Source organism: Ammodytes marinus (assembly GCF_949987685.1).
Source record: "Ammodytes marinus genome assembly, chromosome: 21".
Taxonomy (NCBI): Eukaryota; Metazoa; Chordata; class Actinopteri; order Uranoscopiformes; family Ammodytidae; genus Ammodytes; species Ammodytes marinus.
Genome location: NC_137225.1, coordinates 13,719,871 through 13,746,509, shown reverse-complemented (window position 1 = coordinate 13,746,509; position 26,639 = coordinate 13,719,871). Strand labels below are relative to the sequence as shown.

General features: G+C 41.4%; 1 protein-coding gene across 1 annotated transcript in view; it reads right to left on the bottom strand.

Moving 5' to 3' along the window:
- rttn (rotatin) overlaps positions 1-26,246 on the bottom strand; it is a gene marked incomplete at both ends in the record, with an annotated part of 33,556 nt that extends 7,310 nt beyond the window's left edge. Inside the window, 40 exons of the mRNA XM_080050303.1 lie at positions 610-812; positions 1,463-1,600; positions 1,845-1,995; positions 2,404-2,494; positions 2,828-3,029; positions 3,394-3,481; positions 3,573-3,670; positions 3,776-3,962; positions 4,522-4,599; positions 4,885-5,043; positions 5,629-5,739; positions 5,891-6,019; positions 7,003-7,222; positions 7,587-7,756; positions 8,881-9,043; positions 9,520-9,762; positions 11,158-11,349; positions 11,508-11,573; positions 11,685-11,781; positions 12,278-12,395; positions 12,958-13,043; positions 13,623-13,722; positions 13,827-13,998; positions 14,592-14,731; positions 15,331-15,447; positions 15,917-16,042; positions 16,401-16,527; positions 16,639-16,751; positions 16,899-17,111; positions 17,223-17,390; positions 18,363-18,478; positions 20,721-20,938; positions 21,982-22,147; positions 22,473-22,623; positions 24,099-24,213; positions 24,434-24,524; positions 24,665-24,763; positions 24,942-25,131; positions 25,646-25,833; positions 26,216-26,246. Coding sequence (XP_079906429.1) covers positions 610-812; positions 1,463-1,600; positions 1,845-1,995; positions 2,404-2,494; positions 2,828-3,029; positions 3,394-3,481; positions 3,573-3,670; positions 3,776-3,962; positions 4,522-4,599; positions 4,885-5,043; positions 5,629-5,739; positions 5,891-6,019; positions 7,003-7,222; positions 7,587-7,756; positions 8,881-9,043; positions 9,520-9,762; positions 11,158-11,349; positions 11,508-11,573; positions 11,685-11,781; positions 12,278-12,395; positions 12,958-13,043; positions 13,623-13,722; positions 13,827-13,998; positions 14,592-14,731; positions 15,331-15,447; positions 15,917-16,042; positions 16,401-16,527; positions 16,639-16,751; positions 16,899-17,111; positions 17,223-17,390; positions 18,363-18,478; positions 20,721-20,938; positions 21,982-22,147; positions 22,473-22,623; positions 24,099-24,213; positions 24,434-24,524; positions 24,665-24,763; positions 24,942-25,131; positions 25,646-25,833; positions 26,216-26,246 — 5,631 coding nt within the window. The remainder of the gene's footprint in view (positions 1-609; positions 813-1,462; positions 1,601-1,844; positions 1,996-2,403; positions 2,495-2,827; positions 3,030-3,393; positions 3,482-3,572; positions 3,671-3,775; positions 3,963-4,521; positions 4,600-4,884; positions 5,044-5,628; positions 5,740-5,890; positions 6,020-7,002; positions 7,223-7,586; positions 7,757-8,880; positions 9,044-9,519; positions 9,763-11,157; positions 11,350-11,507; positions 11,574-11,684; positions 11,782-12,277; positions 12,396-12,957; positions 13,044-13,622; positions 13,723-13,826; positions 13,999-14,591; positions 14,732-15,330; positions 15,448-15,916; positions 16,043-16,400; positions 16,528-16,638; positions 16,752-16,898; positions 17,112-17,222; positions 17,391-18,362; positions 18,479-20,720; positions 20,939-21,981; positions 22,148-22,472; positions 22,624-24,098; positions 24,214-24,433; positions 24,525-24,664; positions 24,764-24,941; positions 25,132-25,645; positions 25,834-26,215) is intronic.
- Between the last annotated feature and the right edge of the window lie 393 nt (positions 26,247-26,639).

The window sequence follows — 26,639 nt, the reverse complement described above, 5'->3', positions numbered from 1 at the left end:
AAATTATGAAAACTGTGCGGACATTGACTAAATGGAAGTTTTTATAATTTAAATGTTCTTAAACTAATGTCATTAATACATTTTCTGTCTAAATTATACTGTTTATATCTATTTTAAAATATGAAATTATTGAAGGAGAGAAGAATAAAATCAATATAACAGGTGATTCAAAACTTTTGATCGGTAGAAGTAAGTTAATGATACAATATATTGCCAAAAGTATCCGGTCACCTGCCTTGACTCGCATAAGAACTAAAGTGACATCCCATTCTTAATCCATAGGGTTTAATATGACGCTTCAACTCTTCTGGGAAGGCTTTCCACAAGGTTTAGGAGTGTGATTATGGGAATTTTTGACCATTCTTCAAGAAGCGCTTTTGTGAGGTCACACACTGATGTTGGACGAGAAGGCCTGGCTCTCAGTCTCCGCTCTAATTCATCCCAAAGGTGTTCTATCGGGTTGAGATCAGGACTCTGTGCAGGCCAGTCAAGTTCATCCACACCAAACTCTGTCTGTCACTTAAATTCATATGCGGGTCAATGCAGGTGACCGGATACTTTTGGCAATATAGTGTATGTGCTAAGAAAGTGATGGCCATCGCCACGTACCTGCAGTAACAGCTCACACAGCTCGCTGGCTGAGGGAGCGTTCACAACGTCAGACAAAGTGTTGGCATGTTCACAGTCTAAGGTTGTGACCTCTGTGCCCAGACTCTTGGTTTCCTCTGTGAATATAGTAGAAAGAAACTGCAGAGCCACCGTGTGAAGAAGAGGCTGTGCTGGCTTCTCATTCACGCACACTGATAATGTTCCTGCAGACACACAGAGTTGAGTTGGTAGGAGAATAACTTTTTTATTATTTCATGAATGACACAGCAAAACAGACTGACAAATCCACTGTACAAATCCCTCGACTTCTAGATATTTGTCCATGACTGAGGCTGAATGTGCTTGTTGACAACAGACTAATCATCTGAATGTATGCACTGACACCCAGATACAATAAACAAGTTCGCACGGACATGAATAGACACACAAAGTCTCAGCATTCATCTTTTTCCTGGACCCATCAGATCTCCCTGCTGTGCCATTAATCACAGAGGAAGAGTAGTGGGAGGAGTAGAGGTAGTGCAAGGACAGGATGCAATTATACTATCCTAGTATCCTAGCATCTGCTCAGGGGTGTTAATACACATGGTTACAATGCAATTTTACCATGTCATCTTAAAATAAATCATCATTCAGAAATTATCATTATTATTATTCTTGAGAAATTATCATTAATAGATGGATAATTCTGAAGCATAAACCAGAATAATGTCACTTGTCACTTGCAACACACAAACACACACACACACACACACACACACACACACACACACACACACACACACACACACACACACACACACACACACACACACACACACACACACACACACACAGCCTAGTATGTGTGTACCTGTGAATGTCCGCCAGCGTCTCCCCAGCGCAGCAGAGACAGATGGGTACACTGCTGAGCTGTCCCTCCTCAGCAGACTAGCCAGGAGCATAAACACGTCTGCCCAGCACACACACACCACGTCCCGGGTACCTGCATCTGAACAGGGAAAGAGTGAGTCACAAAGTTGATGACACGAGACAGCCACAACGCCACACACAGATCACAGTGTTGAACCAATCCATGTCTGAATGGGCTTGGAATTTAAAGCAGTGCTGATAGTCAAAAAAGAAATAGAAGATGGAATATGGAAAACAATTTAAAAGTATTGTATGACTTTTATTAGCCACTTTTATTTGCTCAGGATTATGACTTCAACTTGAATTCAACATGAGGTCCTAACCTAATCCTTTGGCATCCAGCATGAGCACTGCCACCAGTGTAGTTAACAGCTGTTTCAGGAAGTCCATCTGGCCAATCGGCTCCCGGCTCACCAAGACGCATGACTGCAGCAGTTTAGAGAAGCTGGACAGGAACTGAAGTAGAGTGACAAACTAGAAAAACACACGCACACGCACGCACGCACACACAAACAAACACATACACACACACACTCACACAGGAAGAACATTTTAAAGATGAACCATACACACGTAGAAACAGATTGTACAACTCTATTGAGAAGCTAAGGTTAGAGAACAGCTGAAAATGGATGTAAGGGGAGAAAAGGTTATTCCATTTTAAAAGCAAATTTTTCCAAGCTGCAAAAAACAATGGTGTGCTTGGAGGTTAAGCTCGTTGAGTATTCCACCCACACAAAAAAATCTGGAGGTGCCCTCAGACAACCTAGCGCTGCACTGAAGCAGCAGCACTCTACTGTACCAACCCACGTTTTTTGTGATAAGACATAATGGCAAAAAGTTGAAAAACTCTTCAGAACTGTCGATCACAGTGTTCCCCACCTGGCCCTTGATGTCTTCTCTCTCTCCTGGTAGGACGTTGGGTGTCTTCAGCTCCGTCAGACATTTCTCAATGGGCCCAATTTCCACCAGACTAAGGGAGAAAAGAAAGATGATGGGGAAAAAAGTTTGTTTGCAAGAAACTAGCTAGAAGGCTACAATTAACATGCACTCTCTATGGAATAAAATATACACATGTTTATTCACATCGTCTTAAACTATAATTTGTTTTAAAATACAAAAATATTAAAGAGTGTTTATTTTCTTTATTATTTTTTTTACACTGAAACAACCAGAAACAGTCACTTGTCAAACCAAGAACTATTTTTACATCAATCGACCATTTCCTACACATTTCAGAATAAATGACAGGTTAGAAATGTATACTGTTAAAATGTCTTTTTAATGGATTTCTGGGCATTTTTACCTGGCCAGTGCTCGGAGGAGCTGGTTGTGTTGGACAGCAGCGAGGGTGAACTCTGGCAGGATGGCCAGCAGATTAGTCAGCAGGCCACAGTGGGCCGTCATTAGGTCGGGAGTTACCATGACGACAGGTTCGCCGGCAGAGGGCTCGCCCTGTCGGGAGTCTTGGGAGGTAACTGAGTCGCTGGTGTCTGTGTCACTCTGGCCTGCCAGACACATCAATTGATAGCTAATAGAGGCGCCTCCCCAATGGCTCACACACTGTCTGAGTCACGTCTGTCTGTGACTGCAGATACTGTGAGCACATCATCAAAAACATCCAACTCGGGCACGTTACCAGATAATGTTCTACTTTTTGAATTGAAGATGGAAATAGAAATACACAAACGTGAGGAATGGTTTTAGTTTATAATAATCAGTTAACCACAATGAGGTTGAAAGCTTCTTAAAGGAAAATAATGTGAAGGTGTATATGGAATGAAGAACTTAACACTGATGTGTTACTATTACTGTGAATGCACATGTGCACACGCTCGTACACAGACACACTTTGTCTCTTTCTGTCTGTACCTTGAGCTGTCAGTCGGCTGGCAGGGGTATCTTCTGAGACTCCCAAAGGGGAGGGAAACTTAGGGGTGTGTAGCTCTGAACCTCCTATCTGTAATAGACAACATGAAGATGTGAGGATCCATTTGACTGAACACACAGCTGTTTTATTTCCTGAAAGCACAAGAGCTTTTTTTGCTGACCATGGTGCTGGAAGTGGACAGGGAGCTGGAAGGTCTGCTGGAGTTGACAGTGGGTGCTGGTGGGTCACACCTCCAAAAGCACAGAGAATTCTCAGAATCTAGGCAAGCGTAGGAACAAAAATGACTCATAAGCTTACACTGGAGGGGAAAAAATCTCTTCAACTTCAGAACCCACATGTTCATAAATAAAAATAAAACCCGACCGAGTGAACTGCTCTCCTGTGGTCCGCTGGTGGCGCCAGGTTGCAGGTGGAAAGTGTATCTGCCTCGGTAACAACTGGAGGCAGAGAGAGCCACGTGCTGGAAGTACTGACAGTGGTAGAGCAGAGCCTGGAGCGCTGGAAGACCCACCAATGACACGCCTGACACCTCATCGTGGACACATGGGTGCTGCAAGAAGAATGAGTACATGTTTGGCTTTTACTCATAAGGACAGGGCAAAAATAACAGATGTTGACAAAACATTATTGAGAAAAATGACAGAGGAGTTGAAGGTAGAATCCAGCTGGGTTTAAGTTTATCAGAACTTGACTAGGTCTATAGAAGAAATATTGAACATTTAATATTTAATTGAAATTTAGTTGAGGAAGGTGTTAGACAGTCATATCATTTATAAAAGTGCCTGCATGGCAATCATGCCAAGATTTTGTGAAGAGCAAGAGCCTTGCTTTAAACATATTTGTTTCCATCTCTGACATACAGCTTTCCTTATGAGAGATGACGCACCAAATGAAGAAGCTGTTGTTGTTTTGATAGAGATATAAACTTAATTATTTTGGATGTGAGGGCTTCAAACCTAGCGACACCCGTGCTCTATACCCTACAGCCAAGTTAGGGATGAACAGAGAGAGATAGAGAGAGATAGAAACGAAAAGCAACTGAAACAGATGAGAGTGAAAATATCTCATGGTCTATTAAAGCTGTTTAACTGTCTGGCAGAGCTGCTGACCTGCCACTGGGAGTCCTTGGCTTCCTCTGCGTTGGCAGGCATGGGCATCACCAGCAAGTTCTGCAGGATAAACGCAGCCTGGACACAAACCATAAAAAAAAACATACTGGGTCAGGTCAGACTGCATCAGCAACAGTGCCATCTGCCTGAATTTGGCTGGTAATACATACCAGCCAATGTTCTGAAAATAGATGAAATGAAAAGTGAAATGGGATGAAGCAGATTGCATTTCAATCATCTTAGCTGTTTTATATTTTCCATCTTCAGGACTCTGATCCTGTGTAAGCGATGGGGACAACATCTTTTCTTGGTTTGCACTAGACACTATGGGCACACTACTAGTGGCAGCTTTAACAAGGGTACCTCTCTGCGGACCATGCTGCTCTCCTGCTGATCCAGGAGGATGTTGAGCAACGTGCCCCACAGACCTCCGCTGATGTTCTGACAGCTGGCACACAGGGCCTGGCACCCGCTGGCCACCGAGGACAGAGCTGAGCCCAAACTCAGACTGGCAAACCTCACCTGACATGAGAGGGGGAGACATGGATTTGGCTGGATGTTTAAGGGAAAGAAGTAAAAACTTTGGAATAGACAGATTGTGTGTAGGTGTATATATACACCCAGAGACTAAAAGTAGTAATTAAAATAAATAAAAAATGGATGCTGCTAATGTTATGGCACGCCAATCTAAAGTGAAATTAAATGTGAATTTGGCCAGGCTGCTTGTTCTTCACACTAGACTAGCATTTCAGTTGATGATGGCAAAGACAGAGTATATCTTGTCAATGGAGCCTATAGACTGACTTGTGGAGGGAACTTATTTTTGGAGACAGACAACGACAAGCTGTCATGTGCTTCTTTTTATCTATGACTTCTTGCAGAAGTCTTGAGGGGTTTCATTTTGTTCCAAAATGTCAAGCGTCTAGAAACTTAATTTTATGACAGAGAGAGTTTGTGAAGTGTGAACTGAAGAGTGAATAGTGATCAGCTGAATATTGAAGACTGTAGAATCATACATAAAATATACATATGTTTAATTGTAAATAGATTAGCATGTTTGAATTTTAATGAACTTAAGAAAAAAATGGGAGGCTAGACTGTCCGTACCTCGTGATCTCGGTCAACCCACAATGGGATGAGCCAGGCCAAACCCAGCTGAGAGGCACTAGCCTCCTCAGCAGCGGCCTCATTCCCCAAAGACCACTGGGATATGAAGTCCTGGTGCAAACAAAACAGAAAAAGAGGGAAAAGATTGTTTTCGGTTGGAAAACATTTTATTAGAGTAGCATAGTGTCTGACTGAAGGACATAGACTCAGTCAGTCTCCATGCTACTGGTATTTGGCAGTAAAACACATTGTTGACACTTGCCTTGTCCTTGTTCTCTGCCATCATCTCATGAGACAGGTGAAGCAAACAAATGATTGCATTCTTGGTCACACCTTTCCCCATGAAAGACAGGGAGTTGCCTCCCCACTCGACATAAAATGAGGAGATCACCTGCACAGAGGACACAGATTATCTTGGCAACATTAAATTAAAGGGCAGAACAGTGTTAAAAAAACAAAAAAAAAAACATGTTTTAACGCTTTCTATACAGAATTTCTCAAAGGCGTACAGTAGCTGAAAGAAGTGCACGTCATTTGGTGAGTGGCTACGTACCAGTTTCTTTCTTTTTGTCTTTTTAACACCAAAGACTGAACAAAGAGCACTTGGTTTCTGAGTTAGTCAGTACACTTGTCATGCAACTCACTGCATCCACAGGAAAGCTAAATACAGCGGAGACTAATTATTTTGCTTTGATGTGCCATCAGGATGTGGGACCGCACTGAAGAGCAAATGAAGAGAGAGGAGCCAAAGGCCTGCCGAGCTTTAGGGCACTAGAGTGTCGGGGAGTATCAGGTGAGGGCTGGGTCAGACGGCTGAGACGGTGGGGGTTATCATGGAGAATCAAGTAGACACCAGAGATTTTGACTGAGAAAAACAGTAACCTTGAACCTTCATTTAATCTTAATTTATATCCATGAAAGCTCTCCAAACCAAATGAACAAGGTAGAGGTATTGTGTAAACAGGAAAGATTATTCCACAGGGGTCTTCATTCCCAATCAAAAATAAAGGTTTGGATGCCTCTGTGCTGAGGACTGCTGCGCAAGCTGGTCTACCCAGTGTTACGCTATTGTTTTATGGACTGTTGAACAATTGAACAGATGGAATAAGCAAGGTTGATTAATCTCATCAGCATCTTCACAGTGTGGCATATGTAATCAATTAGATGTTTTTTTTACCTATTGCAATTCATGTCCCATAACCATATTCTGCTTAATTTTTAATTAATTCCTCAGAAAGTTCTGTTCCTTCTCCTTTTTGTTCATCTCCGTAAGGCAGTCTCGGCACTAGTGAAAGGGTAAGAACGCTCGCATATGCCCGGGCAACACATGAACATATGCACACATACTGATAGAGACACGTGCCACACACCCACCTCCAGCAGCCCACTGAGGTACTTGGAGCAGAGGGAGACGGGCTCCAGGCTTGGGCAGTGGGAGCTCCAGCCTGGCTGGGCGGTCAGGCTGACCATGCCCTGCAGTGTCCTCTCCAGACTTGGGAGGCCGTAGAAACGCGGGGCGTCGGACACCCGGAGGCTGTGAAGCAAGCGCACTGCCAGCTGGCTCTTGAAGGGGCCTGCTAATCCCAGACATAGCCTGGATAGACAGAAACAAGCAAGCCAGACAAGACAGGAGGGAGGGAGGGAAGAGAGGAAAAAAGCCATGATTATAGTGAAAGTTAGCATACCAATTTTTGTCATAGGCTAGTTGTGTTTTTATATTTTCCATAAATGTACAATTATGGCATATTGATAGCAGATAAAACAGCCCTGGAAGGTCAAGTGTGCCTCTGTGGCCTTGAGCTTCACCTATTGTTAATGCAGAATTGAGCACACTAGTACTGTATGTTTACTGTAAGACAATTAGATTATCTTCAACATTATAAAAAACGCATGACAATTGTTTTATTTTTACCTTACAGCTAATACCTATAGTACAATATTTAGAAAGAGTTGCCTGCCTGTCAGTGGTGTGTGTGAGTCGGAGGAGTACGTTGTTAAAGAAGCTGGTGAGTTCCCTCTGCAGTCTCTGGCTGACGTGGTTCTTCAGTTCCTCTTCCAGCTCCCCTGGGCTCTGAGTAGAGCTCTGGGTCTCCACGCCCAGCAGCAAATTGAGAAGGGAAGCGCTCTCCTGGATGATTGACACATGGTTTGTTTATGTATTTGTATGGCCTTGTTTTGGATATATCCTCATTCACATTTTTCTTAGCTTGCCCCCTTTTTTAACTTAATTTCCGTCCGTTGTAAATGCTTGTTTTAGCAATTCTAAATACCTTTGGCGTTTTTTCTTTTTTTTCTTTCATTTTTTGCCCTCTTGTACTTTGTTAACTGCATACACAGTTTTAACGCCCAGCCCCCCTTGTTCACAGGGATTATGCGGCAATAATAATACATCTTAAATGTATTTGCTGATCTTCCAAAATTCAAATGAACAGACACATGGAAGGAAGGATGTAGGGGAGGCTGACGAGTGTATTTGAGTGAACCACCTCCCTCTTAAGATAGAGAGCAACAGATGTTCCTAAAGCAGCTCAGTAATTACATAAAGAGCAAAATAGAGCTGCTTTACCCCTACTAGGCATTCAATCTGAGGCTGCTTTGGCTGCCAGGGGAGGGCTTATTGTTTACACACACATTAATGAGAAAGCCAAGGTGAGACTGATTAAATCCTAAAAGTATTTCTCCCACTAAAACAGTGTGGTTATTCTTCTCCTCAGGCAAAAGATGTGACTCCAGGTTTTTTTTGTGAAAAGCTGAGGAAATAATCTCTGCCGCAGGTCTGAGGCGGTGCGCCATGATACTATTTTTCTGTCGTTATGAGACAGTAATGTTTGGTTTGTCTGAAAGCGTGTGATTTATTCAAGTTTTGATTACAGGGAAAATAACCTGCTGTGTTGGGAGAGGAGAGAGCCTAACTGGATTACTGGGAAACAGTGACGCACACACACACACACACACACACACACACACACACACACACACACACACACACACACACACACACACACAAGTGCATACACAAGTGCATACACACAAAGGTAATACACATGAAAAAGATAATATAATATGTCGACAAGATGGCTGATCTGATGCCACCGGATCCATATATGTAACGTTGGTGCATCTTTACCAACCAACCACACTGTAACCTATAACAATTTGTGTTCAAAAATCTCAAACTATACCTTTCAGGGCAATTGAAGTGAGGTTGTTCTATTGCTGCCTGTACAGAAAGTGCTGAGGATTTCTTTTTACCTGGTTGAGAAGCAGCTCAAGTATCCAGCGCAGGTCCTCATCCTCATCCTTTGGGTCTGATGCAGACTGGGTTTGTATCTGATTGAAGCAGGCATTCAAAAACCTAACAATGCCCACGAGCAACCTCTCATCCTCAACACAAGCGGGACGCACTTGGAGAAACCTGAATGGACCAAGAAGAGACCGTCACAAAAAAGAGGAAGAGAACATGGCGGAATTAGCTCAAATTCTAATTCACTCATCATATTTTTCTTAAATTGTCAAAAGACAACATTTTAGTACAAAAATGTATGTTTGTTTATTATTATGCCTCAAGAATAACATCTTAATCATTTTAATTTATTTTAAAAAACTGAACAAAAAAAGGGCCCTAAACGCTAATAATCCATTTCAATTCTTCAAAACAAGACAAAAAGATAAGGCCACACCATGCATACTGAGCCATAGAAAAAACATTAGGTTCCAAGCATTGATTGGCAGCAGCAGTAATATACAATGGCATACTTGGAGGGGAATGTAATGACCTCCATCTGTAGTTTTGCTTAATTCATTTAACCTTAACAAAACATAAATCTACTGACTTGTCTAGTTCCATGCGAGCCTACATGACTTGTTTAATTGAATTAGTATGCAGTGTACCTGGTTACTGCTGTCTGCCAAGTGAATGAGTGCAGAGTGTCTCTGCAGCTGTAGGTGGGGACGTGAGGGAGGGCCAATCTGTCCATCAGCAGATAGAGGCTGAGTCTGGCCAGGGCCGAGGTCACAGAGCTGTGTCCCGCCGCGGTGGCAATGGCCTGGATACAGTCCTGCAGCGCCGCAGGAGGGTGCCCAGCCCGCAGAGACACAACCTGGGCTTCAGACAGCTTCAAGTCGGGGTGAAATCTGTAGGGAACCAAACAAAATTAAGCAATCAACAAAATGACCAAGTCAGCATTGAAGGTATCGTAATGTGTTTAGATTTCAAGGACATTTGAAACAAAGCGTGGTAGGATGGCCTAGAGAAAGACCGACCAGTAACAATGAGGTCGCTGGTTCGATCCCCGGCACCAGACAGGAGGGTGTTATTTGTAAAACTAGTGGTGGCTGGTGTTACATATACGGGTCCCACCATCTCTACCATTGTGTCCTTGAGCAAGGCACTTAACCCTGAACTGCTCCAGGGCCGCTGTACTATGACTGACCCTGTGCTCTGACCTCCTCGAAGTGGGGTAACTTGAGAGGGGATATGCGAAAAGATGAATTTTAATGTGCCTTGTGTAAATTGACTAATTAAGATAACTAAACTTAAACCTTGAAAACACAAGATTTAAAATCAAGCATTTTCCAAACTTTCAAGAGTCTTCAAACCCTGAAAAATGTAACTAGTTAGTTTATATATACAGTATGTGTGTGTGTATATATATATTCTAAATCAAATCACATGACTATTGATGTGGTGCCAAGTGTATTGTATAGGTAGCATCCTTATAAGCATACGAATGACTGCATTAACAAGCATATGTATCACAAATATGGAGGGAGGAGACATTTATGGGAATTGCCTTCGACTAAATCAAGCTGATGCAGAGGCAGACAGCATACCAGCCACAATTAACAAGCAGTACTCAACATTAAGCCAAAACAATATGTAAAAAAAAATGATGTGGAACTTTGTTGAAAAGACGATAGATACCCTATCTATTCTATTTTCATTGACTAATCCATCTTTAGGCACTCTTTTCCCATTTGCAGCACAGTATTAAATTTAGTTTCCGCTGGATTGATCCATCCATAGTCGGCTCTAAACGTCTTTGCTTTCATCAAGGTGCTTAAAACAGTGTGAGAGACATTCTCATCCGTTTAAATTAGGTCACATTAAAAGTAAATGAAGACAGATTCCGAGGCTCTGAAACCAATTCTTCACAGCGATTCTCCACTAGAGAGAACATCGTATAAGAGTGATGTGTAGCGGGAATTTTCTTTGATTAAAATATCCAACTATGGAATTATATTTAAAGTCAATTTCTATGACATGCAAAATGTCTTTACTCAAACCATAACATTATATTGTGCAATTATATAAAAACAATGCACATTTTCTTACATAAACAAAAAACTGTTGAATGGATGTAATGCATTTCGGCAAATAACTGCAAAGAAAATGCCCGTTTTTATTCTACAGTGAAGGTCAACTTAGGTTCTCTTAATACAAAGATATTGGTCAACTTTGACCTATAATTTAAAACTATGTTAATATCCAACTACATGCACAAGAGTAAGAAGCATTAAGGTTCTCACTCAGTCACATTGGGCGAGTTGCCTTGGAGCTCTTCAAGGAGGTTGTCTATCCCAGAATGCCATGCGGTGTTCCAGGCCACCTGCAGGGCTTGGCGTGCGGGGGCCAGGGTCAGGAGGTCAGAGGCAGGGGGCAGGACACAGCAGTACGGGCTGACGGCGTGATGAGTTGCTGCCTGGAATGGGAGGTTGTACCTGGTGCAGGGGGGGAGGTGGGGGGGGGGGGGGGTTTGTGAGTAGAGAAAACTGTCATTCATATTTTGAAGTTGAAGTTGAAGAGAGGGGGGAAAAAAATACATGGCCCATGAGAGCATTAACAGCTGATCTTAACAAGACTGTAAAGCTGAGTTTACCTGCGTGCTACTGACAGCGGTAGGGTGAACGGTGTGAGGGCCACATCTGATCTGGTTTGGTCCGACCTGATCCGACACACACACAAAGAAATTTGAGAGAGTACAATGAAATGTTTGACAGATGCACATTTAGTTTAGGAGGCATGGAAAGTTCAAAGAGAAGAATAATAAACCCACCATATTTCAATGCTGGCAATCTCATCAAATAGCAATAAACTCATCAGGACAGCAATCTCACTTCCATTGCCTTTGTTCTCCTTTAATAACAAGGATGCTATGAAGAAGACACAACAAAGACAGTTTACATAATGAAAAATTTAATTTGAAATTGCATTGTGACATCATATTTTTGAATAAAAACTCTCAATAAAGCACTGAAAAGTGTACATGACTATATCAGACTGTGCAATAACTATATATCTACAAATAAACAAGGAGTCATAATTAAGATTTTAAATTCAAAATAAATCTATCTTAATTTAAAATTGGTCACTGGCAATTTAGCTAAAAATTATGCAACACAATGGGGGTTAAAGATTACCAAACACGGCATCACAGATATATAACCATAAGCCCAATGCGGGCATCGAGCTTAGCTCCATAGCAAGTTGCATCACATTGATGTGCCACTTACTACGGTGTGACAACATGGTTAAAAGCTATGCATCAACGGGTGACTTGTCATCTTTTTTTCTTTTGAGAATGTGCCCCCGGGCCTGTGCAGCACAACGTGTGTAGCTGTTACTTAATGAGTTGTCTTGTGAACGTACCCCTGAGCAGTGTGAGGAGCAGGAGGTTGCGCTGTGCCAGGCTGTGCCGAAGAGACGGATCAGCATACACCAGCTTCCTCAGGATACACACACAAGGCTCCAGCAGGCAATCAAAGCTCTGGGGAGAACAGCAACATATGCACTCTCTGTTTAATTGGAGGGAAAACACAAACTAACACACATATACTCCGCCTGTCTCCCCCATCTCTCACATACAAATGCAAAGGGCTTCTTTACTGTCCTCTTCACATACGCTGAACTCAAATGATGTAATTGAGCAACGGAAGGTTGGGACATATATGACCAGCAGCCAACCATCATATACACACTTGTTAGCCGAGACATGTCATTATCCATGTAGCCAAACTGGACTATTACCACTGTTAGCAGCTTCTGATTCAAGGGGAATGATCAGCAGACTGCAGTTACTAGAGGGCAAGAGCTAACCAGGGCCTGTCTGACACTATTAATACAGGTCATTTCATCCTTCCATCATGCACGCCTCAGTGGCTTTCCTCTACATCCACTGGCAACACATGTACTCAAATAAACACATATAACAGGAGGACATGCACACAAATTGGAGCACATGGAACTGCATTTATGTGATACAGGGTTTTTAATATACAGGGCTCAGAACACATCTGTTTTTCTCTTCGCAAACGCAGGTTTATTTTTACCTTGTTGCCGTTTACACTCTCCATAATAAAAGAAATGACTTTGTCTGTTATTCCAAGAGTCTTCAGCACCGCGTGCATTGTAGTGTCTGCAGGGAAGCGAGAACAATTCAATATTACTGACAAAAAACATTTGCATAATCTTCAAGTATTTGCTTTTCATGCTCGTCTAACATATGGTGGTGGGAAAGCACAAACTCTGCTTTTTACAAGATAAGAGCTCTCACATACAAAACAAAGTTGTTTTTTAACTTTGTCAAGTGCATAAAGCGTCATCTAGATTTCTGTTCAGGCCTTTTATGTGGTTGATAATTAGGGGGATAAAATTAATTGTGGACTATCAAAAGCTCAATATCATTCTCAAATCGACCATTTGAGGGATGTTAATTGGTTGCAAGTGCATTCTGCTTGTACACTTTGCAGTGAGACAATCCCCTTTACGGCTTTGCAAGTCCATGATGGGAACAACTATAACAAAACAAAGTAGAAAAACAGGAGTTCAAAGAAGCCTAATAACCAGTCAGTGTTTCCCATTAAAACTTGCCTCCCTCTACACAAGTACTCTGATCTGACAGAGCTCAGCCCATAAGAGAGAAATGCACAGAGGTAGACCAGGGCAAAGAGACTCAGCATTAAATAATAATAGAAGAGTTCATGAGGCTACACACCTTGCAGCACTACAGACAGCTGCTCTGCCGCCGATCTTCTCAGGGAGATGTCAACCGTGTCTGAGGACAGGATACAATAGAGCTTCTCCACCGACTCCACCTGGCCCGCATTGATTAAAACACATTAAAAAAGCACACCTATCTGCCTGTGCACACCTGTGTATCGAAGTGTGCATTGGTTTCTCTGTGTAAACTAATGTATACCTTGAGGACAGACTTGTTGCTGGTGTCAAGCGCGATGTCTAAAGGGTGTCTGAGGCAGAAGAGATTGGTGAGTGAGGAGATCACCGGCTGATCCAGGTCGGGTCTGGCTGTGCTAGCATCTCCGCCGCTGGTTAGGTGGGGCAGGATTTGCTGCACTGCTGCTATTCTCACACTGTAAATAATGCAATAAGCAGAGTTTACGCACAACTTGGAATTCAAATATTTAATTCAAAATCACAGTTTTTAAAGACAGATACATTTAAAAAAAAAAAGAAGAAGCTCTATTTAGGTTAAAAAGCAAGATTTCAGTCAGCATTAATGGTACTGATACAGCTTTTGTCAAAATGATCCAGGGCTCGTCATCTCCTGGCCAGTGTCTGGTTTTCATTTCCTATTAATATTCATAGACTGGGACTGGGTTAGCCGTTTCACACATGCCTCATATAGAGCATTTAGATGAATTGATGAGCACACCAGCTGACAGCAACAGACAGCGGTGATACTGTTCATCACTTTTGTTGAGCAAAATATTTAGACCCTCAGGTGTTTGTCTGGTTCACAAAAAAAAAAACCCTGAGGAACCAACTTCAAAACAACTTCACGAAAACAAACAAAAGAACACAGAGGAAACGTTACATCACAGAGAAATACACATCTCGGATACGCGGCGCACACATGTGGGCCAAGGCACATAAAACCCAAACAATCACAGAAAGACACGAAAACAAACACTGACAAAAGGAAGACCCAGAGAGCCAGACTCACGTGGGTTGTTTTGTGAGAAGGAGCCGGAGAGCTGATTTTAGCTTGGCTGTGCTTGGAAACGCATTGTCTCTTGCCACGTCCGACATGTCACTTATCAGCAGGACACAATTCCCAAGTGACTCTTCAGTGCTGGCGTAACCCTGCACCACACACACACACACGCACACACGCACACACACACACACACACACACAAACACACAATTATTTGACTGCCTTGCCAGACAATGAGGGAACAACGGGGAATTCCAGCTAAGTAGCACAACAGTAAATAAAATATGCATCGCTTTGATTACGGGTGGTTTGATCTCATCTCTTGTTGACATGGCAAGCCCATCTCTGAATGGCCTCCTTGAATTAAATCACACTTGACAGCCTAGTCAAAATCTCATGTATATTCATGAAGAGATTTCCAGGCTTTCTGTTGCCTGAAACAGAACAATTAATAAAAGCTTGTTTTGGCTTTTTTTCCCACCCAAAAAAAAGGGAACAATATAACACAGAATATGTAAATGAGAGAATGACTGCATTTCTTCTCACTGGCAGACTCAATAAGCAGTTCTTTTGCGGTCCAAGAGTGCTAAAATTGCACTTTTGATCATAGCTGTTTTGTTTGTGGAGAGAACATACACCATCCTCTCCCACGCTCCGTAAATATAATGTAATAAGTTCCCAACATGATGCGACTTTATGAGCTCCGCAGTACAAACACAACACAGCCTCCACAGAGAGCACAACACCTGTAATATGGGCATGACCGGGTAAAGTGCCTCGTTGAATCTGTCCCAGGTTGAGGCTGTCATCGTCAATCGTCCCTTGAGCAGGAATAGCAGAATATCCTTGGCAGCAACGTTCACCTATAGATCACAGGTAAACTGCTGAGTTCACAAAGGCACTCCTGATAAAACATTTACTAGCAAGTGCTGTAAGTGATAGCCTTTTAAATGTCTAAACTACGTGACACCAGTGTACCCTGACAGTTTAGCATGACCTTAAAGTGGTGTTAAAAAAAACTATAAAAACAGACACAATACACATATATCCCTGTACTTATACTCCCCCGTGTAGGCTACATGTATGTTGTATAACTTACCCAACTTTAAAGAGGCCTGTTCACATTTTTGAAAGATGCAAATTTAATCAATTATCGTTATCCGCAAAACCCACAAAAATATCGAGATATCATTTTTTGTTCCTACTTCTAAGCATGACGTAAACAACTTACGCATTAAAACAAGTGGCTAGAATGGCGCCGCTCCAAAATGTCTTACAGTCAGATTGGTTCTTGTATAAAAATACAGGTAGAACAGACGTGTGTTTTCCTACCTTCTCTGCAGAGTCCTGGAGTCCAAAAGTGCTTACTTCATAAAGCACCCTGTGGTGGAGAAGGAAGTTGATTCCACTGCAGTCTCCTGGTTTTTGCCCTGAGACATTATGGATGCCAAGGCAGTCCTGCAGGTGTCACGTAATCACATTGAAGCACAACATAAAATATCGCTGTTCTCACACAAGTGCTCTCATTCATGAGTTCCAAATCAATTCAAATGTGGCCATGTATGATAGATGGTGGATGTTAAAATAAAAAGTGATTATGTTATTGGTTAAAGTTAATGTTATTGGTTAATGTAATGCATTAATGTATTTGTATTGTATAATGTGTTTGGCAAGTAACTGCATTATTGGCTTTTACTATCAAAAAAATTAAGAATTATTACATTATTTTCAGTAATTAAGTTATCGACTGTTATTACATCATTGGCTGCTACAGGTATGAACACTGACTGTCCAAATAGGATGGCATTGCTCTGACCTTGACCAGGTTTAAAGTGCATGCATATGTCTCCGTCTTGACCGGCTGTAAGGGATGGGACAGCAGCTTGAGGAAAAGTCTCTGGCTCTCTGTTTTGAGGAGGGGACTGGGCTGCTCGAAAGTCCACCTGGTGAGGAGACCACCAAAGAAATTTAAAATGGCACAAAAAAACTTGTGTATAAAGCAACAGAAAAAGTTAGTATTTTCACATTGTGAAAAGCTATGATTCTTATCGTACAGATAGGAGCAGATGTGAAGACATTCCTTGATGATGGGCAAGTGCTGGTGAAACTGGAGACCGCCTACTGCTTGGTCTGCCAGCTCCAGTAACTCCAGCCAGTTCTTTTCACCCTTGATGAAGAATATAAATCAATGAATGAATACAGAAATGCCAGTATCAGTTAAGTACAGGTTGGTTTACTGTAAAATATGACTGCCATGTAAACTGCAGAGCTACTTGGTTCTTTTGGCTTACTGTGTGTGACATGCTGCTTATACCTCAGCTCGTGCTTCCTTGATGAAATTGCAAGTGGATTCCATCCAGAGGGCAGCGCGGGTCACCCTCCTGTACAGGTCATGGCTGTCTGAGTTCACCTGCTCCAAGTAGGCCACTCCTGCCTCTTGCATGCTGGGTAATAAACTTCCCCAAGACGTGTCCAAGCATAGGTGGAATATAGCCGTTGCTGTGTTTGCTGGTAGATTGTCACTAGCCTGTGTGAAGTTGAGAACTCTAATTAACTACATGTTTTTGAGTTTGAGTAACCACAGAAAACCTTGCAAAAAAACATTGTAATTTGGTCACACAGGCACACACACACACACCTTCTCAGGAGGGAGAATGGTCTGCAGGAGTTTAATGGTGAATATAGCAGTGCCTGTGTATGCCATTCTGTGATGAACTTGAGCGCTATGGGAAATGTCTGCCGAATAGCTCTGATGGTAGCTCAGAATATCCCCCAGTATCTCCATGCAGGCTTGCAGCTTCTCCTTCTAAAATACACACAGACAGAAATGTAGACGAGATCACACACGTGCGCACACAAACGCAACAGCACACGTACATGTGCTCACTACTCACACATACACACACAGCTACTGGCTGTGAGCCAAGAGAAAAAATTGGTCGTTGCAGGGGTGAGGAATGAATGTAATCAGATTTCAGGGTTATTTTGGGACGAGATACAGATCCACCCTATCTCAGTATGAATAAATTGGAACAATCTATTCTCAGACACTTTGTTCTAGGGGAAGAGTGGAATTTGAACAATAGGGGATGTACGCCAGCAGGGGGCAGTAGATGCCCTGTGCATTGTCACGGCTGGCTAGAACAGTTTTCGACCCATTCCCATAGGAGAAAACCTAGAGGTCTGGTACACAAAAGCTGCTCTCCACATAAAGATGACAAAACAGTTCTCGGGCTGCAAGGCTCTGGGCATGTATTAAACAGCAGAGGGCCACGGGGGCCTGGGCTTGACAAGTGTATAAACCCCACTGCATAGAAACATACTCTTTAAACAGCCAGGAGGAAAACAAATGATGCTGCATGGTAAAAAAAAAAAGAAGAAGAAAAAGCGTAAGTTTAACACAATCCTTTATAAGGACTATACACATAATAAATAAAGACAGTTAATAATACAAAATGTTGTGCTTGGAAAACCCCAAGGGGACAGACAAATGGTAAAGCATGTGTGTGTGTGTGTGTGTGTGTGTGTGTGTGTGTGTGTGTGTGTGTGTGTGTGAGAAGCTCTTTGTAAGTGTAAAGAAAAGCCTTTGTAACCCTTATATAATTCATTCAGCTCCGTCTACAATTCTCCGTGACGGTTGAGTGCCGTATGCCGTATGTGTGTCTGTGGTGAAAATTGTCTCGAGGCCAACCCACCAGTTTCCCTTTTCCAGTGATGTGTATGCCATTCATCTATCTACATAAGACGTTGTTGTGTGAGTTGTGTTTTGTTGACTTGCCAGCTCAGTCCCCACCAGGCTGCGATCGTCCCAGACTAGCTCACTAACGCTGACGCCCAACAGGAGGACAGCGTCGCACAGCAGCTCCAGAACGCGCTGGAACACATGCGAACCCTCTGAGGAAAAAAGACAGGAAGATAGGATGTAATAAATGTAGTGAAACAGGTAAGAGGATATCTGCTATATGTAAAAAGTAAACTATGTAACTTTGGGTGGGTCAGAGAAGTGAACATTTTCTAAAGGTACTGTATATTCAGAACTGAATAAACACATTTCTTTCTCACCGGAAAATTAGATCCCTGGGACACTGTTGTTGTTGTTGTTGTTGTTTACAGCAGCAGGGTCCACAGTTTTGTTTACATACATTTTCTAGTCTTCCATTTGGTTCCAGGTGCCTCGAAATAACTGAGTTTTTGATTGATGATAATATAATTATTCAATACTTAAGAATTACATCAGTGATTGTTGAGAAGTGGGACAAAACAGGGTGCTATGTTGAAAAAATACAAACCCTATGGTTCGGCAAATTAAATTACAAGTATGTATCCAACATATATTAAGCTACTGAGCTAAGCTTTGACACAACCTCCCAGCTTTAGTCCTTTTTATCAAAATGGGCTTTTCACCTTGCCATTCCTTATTTTGTGCACCGTCAGACACCAAAAACACAAATACATTTTCCCTCAATTTATGCTAGACCCATGAGATGTATAGTGATCACAAATATTCACCAAGACTGACAGAGGCCACAAAATATATTTTCAAAATGTATATGAATTAGGGCTGGGTATCGTCAAGGACTTCGCGATATGATACGTATCACGATACACTGGTCACGATACGATATATCACGATATATCACGATATATTGCGTATCTTGGTATATCACGATATATTGCGATATTCCATAAACAAGTTGCCTTGTCAAACATAACAGCACAATATAGTGATAATTGTACAGACAAATGAAGTCAAAACTATTTAATTCACAACTTCCTTTACTATTTTTCTTCCTTTTTTTTGGTTTTGGCAAATTATCAAACACTGCTGCAGCTGCCATAACATCAAAATAACAAATCCAATTCACTCTTGTACTAACTGTACAGGACACAATGAAAATGAAAACACATCAGTGTGCTTTTGTGACACAGTGAATCTTAAGTATGTTTATAAACAAAACTGATCTAACTTCAATAGTCAGTATCCTAGAGGCTCAGGCCTGACAGCAGACATGGGTTTGAATCTGACCCGTGGTTGTTTCATTCCCTCTCTGCCCCACTTCATATCTGTATCTCTGCACTGTCAATAAAGCCATGAAAAGCAAAAAAAAAAAAAAAAAATCATAAAAAAATTTATAAAAAAAAAAATCGATATTTTGATATAAAAATCGATACTGATATCGGGAAACTAAGTATCGCGATATATCGATATTTCGATTTTTTGACACAGCCCTAATATGAATATAAATTGTTTTGACATCTGACGGTGTTGACATATTTAATATTTGTTAAACAGAACAAATAGAGTTTTTCTAGTAGCCATTTGGTTTTTCTGTTGATGATAGGTGCTAGTTTGAACTACTTCAGGAAAATAAAATTATCGAAACATTTCAAATAACTTCTTCAAAAATTGTAAGTCGGTGTTGACGTATCATGGTTGTGACGCAGGACTTTCAAGATTTTGAATGTAAAATATTCTAAAACTACAACACTTATCAGAGCCTGTCTGACTCTAATGTACTCTGCAGAGGTAGAATGTGACGAGAGGTGCTTCTTAGTGAAAGCTGCCCCTATTTTGTCTGATTTTCTTAAATTTTAATGGATTGTCTGACTGTGGTGACAAAAAGTGTCCCACCACTTAAAACATGAATGTGTTGAAGAAAAACAGTGTTGTATTGACATGAGAGATTATTTAGTGTTGCTTTTGATGAATAAAGCACTTTTGAATCATTAAAGTACATTTTTAATAAGTTTTATTGCATATGAAAGAATGAAACCTTCTCTGAGGACACACTGTTTTGGACGTCATGAGAAGATAACAAGTGTCATATATTTGAAATAATAATGATACAATTAAATTTAAGGGGATAATTGTTCTACAGACATTCTATTCTTAATCCCTAATAACATCTACAATCTTAAATATTTTTATTTATAAAGATAACAGCAGTTACATATGGAAGACGGCCTTTTGCCCCGGTTCTCAAGAATCACTGACATATTATATAATATTTTTTGTAAACTAAACTGCTGGCTCTGAAAATGTAAAAATAAAAATCCCCCTCCCCTGAAACTGCATAATGCACCTTTAATCTTTACTCCATAAAAAAAATCAATGACTTTAAAGGGAGCAGCCTACCTGTCTTAAGCAGTGGTATGGCATGCTCCATGGTGGCAACAGTGAATTGAGCCAAAGTGAGCTGCTGTAACTGCAGCTCCAGGACATCTTCCACACCCAGGTCAGGAAGCGCCAAGTGGGCCACGTCTGCAGGTGACTGGGGCGCCTGCCTGGAGGCCTGCACTGCTGCTGCTGCTGCTGCTGCTGCTGCTGCTGCTCCACCTCTGTGTGAGCTGCCACTGGATGGATCGCAGACAAAGAGAGAGAAGACAACTGTAAATGCATGAGGATCAAATACAAAGAGTGACGTATGAGCTGTATGGGGAAGGAGCACAACAAAAAAAAGAATAGGAGAGGATATGCCTTCACAGGAATCAGATTTGATTTGTAAACACTATAGACCAGTCGCTAGAGGGCTCCTGTTGTTATACATATTTAAAGAAGAATAAAAATCCTCCACAGACTTTTCTCACGTCGTTTTAACTTTGTGTGCATATTGCTGGTGTCACTTGCAATTTAGTTATTATCAAAGCCACTAAAAAGTCCTACTGTGCACAAAGTTGTTAAGAGAATAAGACGCTCCTGTTACGAGTGAGGTCTCATGAACAGAATTGACAACAATGCAGAACCATACCAAAAAGCTTTTTCTACAAGCGCGGTAGACAGACAGTATATCATGATGCCATTTATTGTATGCATCACAAGTGTGACAGAACTGATGTGATGCAGTTGTTTTCCATCTACCGTCTCCTCTAGGCTATCTTAAAAATGCACAGTTACAGGCGCTTCCGTGGATCACCAGTAGAGTGCGTACCATTAAGACTGAGTCCTTGTCTCAGCGGACCAGGGTTCGGCTCCAACCCGGGCCTTTTACTGCGTGCCCCCCCCACCCCCCTTTCTCCCCATTTCAACTAAAAAGAAAGCACAGTTACACATCAAAGACCTACTTCACCAGTGGGAATATGACAGTGTATTGAACCCTGAGATCCTATGTAGTATAAATGTGCAAACATTTTTGAAATCGGTTCATCCTAGCCTGAGAAAAGGCAGAAAGAGTGTCTCATGGTCTCACTGTCTAACCCTACATTTTACTAGTGTGACATCACACTAATACAAATGTAGGGTTAGGATTAACAGGACAGCTGGGCCAAGGGAAGACTAAGGAAAGAATGAGGGAAGAAAAACCTCATTCATTATATTATAAGAGCGATTTTATAATGATAGAACGCCGGTTCTGTATGGGTGAAGTATTCCTATAACATATAGTTTGCTACACACACACCTGTTGGAAGCTGCATCTCCATCCTGGCCATCTCCACTGGCTCTCTGGCCTGTCCGTCCGTCCACAGAGGGCCGAGGAGAGTGCTCTGCCCCCGGGGAAGAGGCCTGGGAACGCTGGGTCCGCACCTCCTGGGAGTACGAAAACGACGAGTTCTGCGACACTGGATCTACAAAGAAACAAAAACAACAAGAACAAAAAGGAACATGAGTGGTAGTCGCACATAGACCCTGTGTCATAAAGCAAAGAGAAGATTAATGGAGCAGTGTGGTACAAATTCAACAGCGTCGTTGGGCGGGATTGGATGGCAATGGCTGTTCGATATATTTTAAAGCAAAACTATGTAGATTTTAATAGTCCAGAATGTTGTATGTTTAGAAAATGGTGATTGCTGGTCTCCAATAGTTTTTGACAGCGGAGCGTTAAAAATGAAAACCTGAACTATCAGCATTTAAAAAAAGATCTTCACCTCAGGCTAACTTAAAGTATGTTACCTTGCTTCGTAGAGTAGAAGCTTGGATCTTGATGAAAACGTAGTCTCCTCCTCAGCCCAACACAAAGCTGCCGCAGGCAGGAAAGAGCTTGCAAGTGGAGGTAGCTCGCCTCACCTTTACCCGAACCCAGCCTCAACAGGGACAGAAGGCTCTGAAAACAGAGGGCAACATCGGAGCAGTGTTGTTAATGTGAGGCAGGGTTATGGAAAGTTAATTAACAACCAGTAACATTTAATTAGGAAATCATTGTGAAGGAGGAAATATATTGGTGCATGGCACTGTTTACTAAGAATAAAAAAAGACAGGCAATGTGCTCAGACTGTGTATAAAAAAATAGGACCTAAACTCCAAACAGTGATAGAGAAGTTGTTATAAAGTTTGCTAAATAAAAAGGCCAAGTGCAATTGAATTATTGAAGAAGCAATTTGTTCCAAGTTTAGATTCCCTGCCCTCTGTGGCTAATGATGTCATGTCTCTAAATCCAAGTCATTTAATTGAGCTTAATAGCTGTAGTAACTCAAAGGAGGGCCGAGTTAAGCCACAAGATGAAAAGTACTTTCCCATTATGATTTCTTTTTGATGATGAGACTGCTGGGTGACAGTATGCTAATGCTGCCTGGAGACCGACGTAATGTAATGCACCGCTTTATTAACAAAATAGTAATGTTCACAGTGGCTCATCAGGGCAAAGTTATGTCTCCTCCAACACTCTGTCTATGTAAATGAAATGGAGAGCTCAAATAAAACAGATGCACTTTGTTACTGACATGATACTGGTAGACAGACACGTCAAAAAGTAAATACCACTTCTATCATAGAGATGGGGAGAGAGAATATCTCGGTCTGAAAACCAAAGAGAGGGTTCACTGTAGATTTTAGGTTTATAACTGACCCAGTGCATCAGCCGCACCCCCCATTGGAAATGAGTTACAGTACAACACTAACGTGACACAAGCACATTGACCTTCTGACTGGCAACATAGGGCAGTTGAGACCCTGCAGGAGGTATGTCATGACCAAACTATTTCCTTTACAACAATCTAGTGCCTGCTCAAGCAAAAAGTAAGCCCTCGAGAGGGGGCTCCAACAAGATCAGGGACACTGAATTATAAACTGGTGTTTTGGCCAAGGACACTATTTGACAGGTTATTATTTTGACAATGGCTAGAGAGTGACCATCCCATAAATTCCGTTACAGGATGGTCACGCTAGACACTCAAACCAATGCACTTCATCCAAGTGATGTGAATAAACAAGAATATTAAATATAATGATTAGCAATTAGCTGAGCAACAAAAAACATTGAATTCTTTAATAAAATCCTTTATATAGTCAGCAACAAAGAACAATTTGATTTATAAGGCAGGAGAGGGCAAATTCTGCTTAAAACACAGGCTTTTGAGTTGAACGTTAGGTTCAAAGTTCGGAGACCCGGCATTTTAATACCCGGGTGCTGAAACTATTAATTAAGTGAACCATACTTTCATACTACTGTTATGACTATATTTTAGATCAGTATATCCTTACAGTTGATTACAATTACAACACGCTTCCTATCTGGTATAATCTTAGGTCATATATATATATATATATTTATTTTAGATAACATGGTTATAGTAATTATACCTTCACAATAATGGGCCTTTGCAGGAAGATCTCGGCAGGAAAGTCTTGCATAATGACATCGCACAGGAGTTCACATGTGGTCCGCACCAAGTTGGGGTTGTTGCTCCTCAGAGAACTGTTTCAAAAGAATAGAGCATATATATTTAATACTCAGTCGTTAATGCTTTTACTGCTCACTCCTGTGGAGTTTAATAAATCCAAAAGGGGTGTGAAAAGGGAAACAACAAAGGACATCTATACTGTTTGTAAGAGGGCTGGGCTTAAAAGTTGGCACACAATGTTTTATTAGATTCTTCTTCTATTTTAATTAGGCAAAAGATGTATTTGTTGCTCACCTCTCGTTAGATGAAAGTATGTGTCTGTCTGTGTTTGTCAAAGTCAGCCATGGAAACACAGAAAACTTCAGACATCTCACAGTCTCGTGCACTGTAAAACATAGAAGGATAAAATACATGTAAAATTATTATAGAAGAATCATGTGTCATGTGCTTCATTTAGACAAAAGTGCGGGTGGAATTCAAGAGTACACTAAGAGATCTAAGGATAAATAATGAAAATACTAGTACCTGCTATTTTCTGAGGTGGTACATCTGAATGGCTTGGCATGTTTTTGTGGAAATAGCCCATTTTGGGAAAATGCTCTTCAGCTGGAACAACTACAGGAGCTACGGCAGAAACAACAGATTTGTGAGAAGAAAATTCTAGCATTTGATGTAACTGTTATAAGACCTGAGTAAAGTCAGACCATCCACTATCTCCCTCTAACATAATATTATGAACCATTTAGCAGTTTGCAGAAGACAGAATCAAAACAAACAATTATTTGGCTTTCGCTTGCAACACCTGTTGGAGTCGTGCTACGCTGTCCATGCGAGTAGACCATTGGATGACTAGGGAGTAGCTCAGGTAGCTGGAACAGCTGGTCCAGGGTTCCGTCGATGACAGCTCGCAGTCTGGGTTCCACATTAGGAGACAGTTGGGTGAGGAAGTCCACTGCCCAGACGTCTCTTAGCATCTGGGCTGCACTTGGATGCTTGGAAGACAAAATAAATAGTCAGTGAAAAGACAAATGAAAAGTTTAATGGGATGTTAGGCATGGCACTGTAGAAGCACTTGGCACGGGTGCTGCTATCAAAATGTCACCAGGCACACTTCATCGCATTAATGGCCCTGTTCATGTTATTATTATTGTATACAGTGTGTGTATGTGATGTAGAGCAATCATTATCATATTATATATTGGAAAAAGGCATTATCCTACTTCAATTGGCTGGTTGAAGTCTGGTTAGCCCTCTTATAGAAGGGGCAAATTTCACAACATGGCTATATCGGATCATACCACTTGAAAATTATTCAAAAAATATTCACTACCAATCAATTTGAGTTTTTAAAAACCAACATTAAAATATAAATATAAAAATATACATAAAAATTGTGTATAGTTTGACAGTAAATATACTTCTACTACGCTCTAGCCACTGAACGATTCACATAGTAATGCACCTATGACCCAGGTAACGTTATGTTATGTTATGTAACTAGAATACCTTTGATAAAGTGGAGAGCAAGCCAAGGACCTCTTCCTTCATTGGCACCTCGGGGAAGTTAAACCACTCAAGTAGATGCACAAACAGCATCTTCTCTTGTACAATGTCGGAGACGGAAATCAGGGAATGGTCCATCTTACATATGATGCTCTTCAAGGCTCTGACTCTTATCTCCACCAATGAGTGGCCTAAAGTTTTGAACAGGAAAAGTACCAGAGAAGAATATGCATTGTAGTGGCAATGATTGTAGCAGACGTTAGCGACGTTTTTGTTTTGAGCTCTTCACTAGCTAGCTAACGTTGGGTTCATGTCGGTTCAAGTTCAGAAAAGTTGTCTTTGACATGCAATTGTAAATACAAACGTGTCCTTAATGACTTGCCTGTTAAAATAAGGTGAACAAAAACGTTATAGCTATGCGTAAAAGTACAGTCACCTAGACAGGGTTTCTATTGTTTTCTAACGCTAGCATGAGCGCAGCTAATATTATGAAAGTGACAGGGTTTAGTTAACATTAGCTCAAGTAAAGTAAACCTTCTTAGCTACATTTGCTTAGCTAGTAAGTTAGCCTACCTATTTTCTTTATAAGGGGGGAAAGCTCCATGTTCGGTGTGTTGCGCCTCCTTGTTTAAAAGGCGAAAAGGCTTGAACAACGACTGAGGCTTGTCAGTTTTGTGAATGGTTGTCTGCAATTGTCATGTCAACAACGTCTGCCCGGGTCTGTTTTCAACAACCGCGCCAGCGTCACTCCACTTCCTGTAGAGGACCAGGGTGCGTTCAAGAGACACAACTGTGTAGGACAAACCGAAACCAAGCATTTACAAAGTATAATGATTTAAGCATCTAAATAAATTATTCTCATCTAACTGTATCGTAATTTATAAAGAGTGTAGCATTTCTAGAGGGGTCTGCTTATCAGCACTTTAAAACTAGTCTGCACCCATAACGGCCCGAATAGACTGGCCCACATATTATCTGTACTCAAACTGCAGCTCTG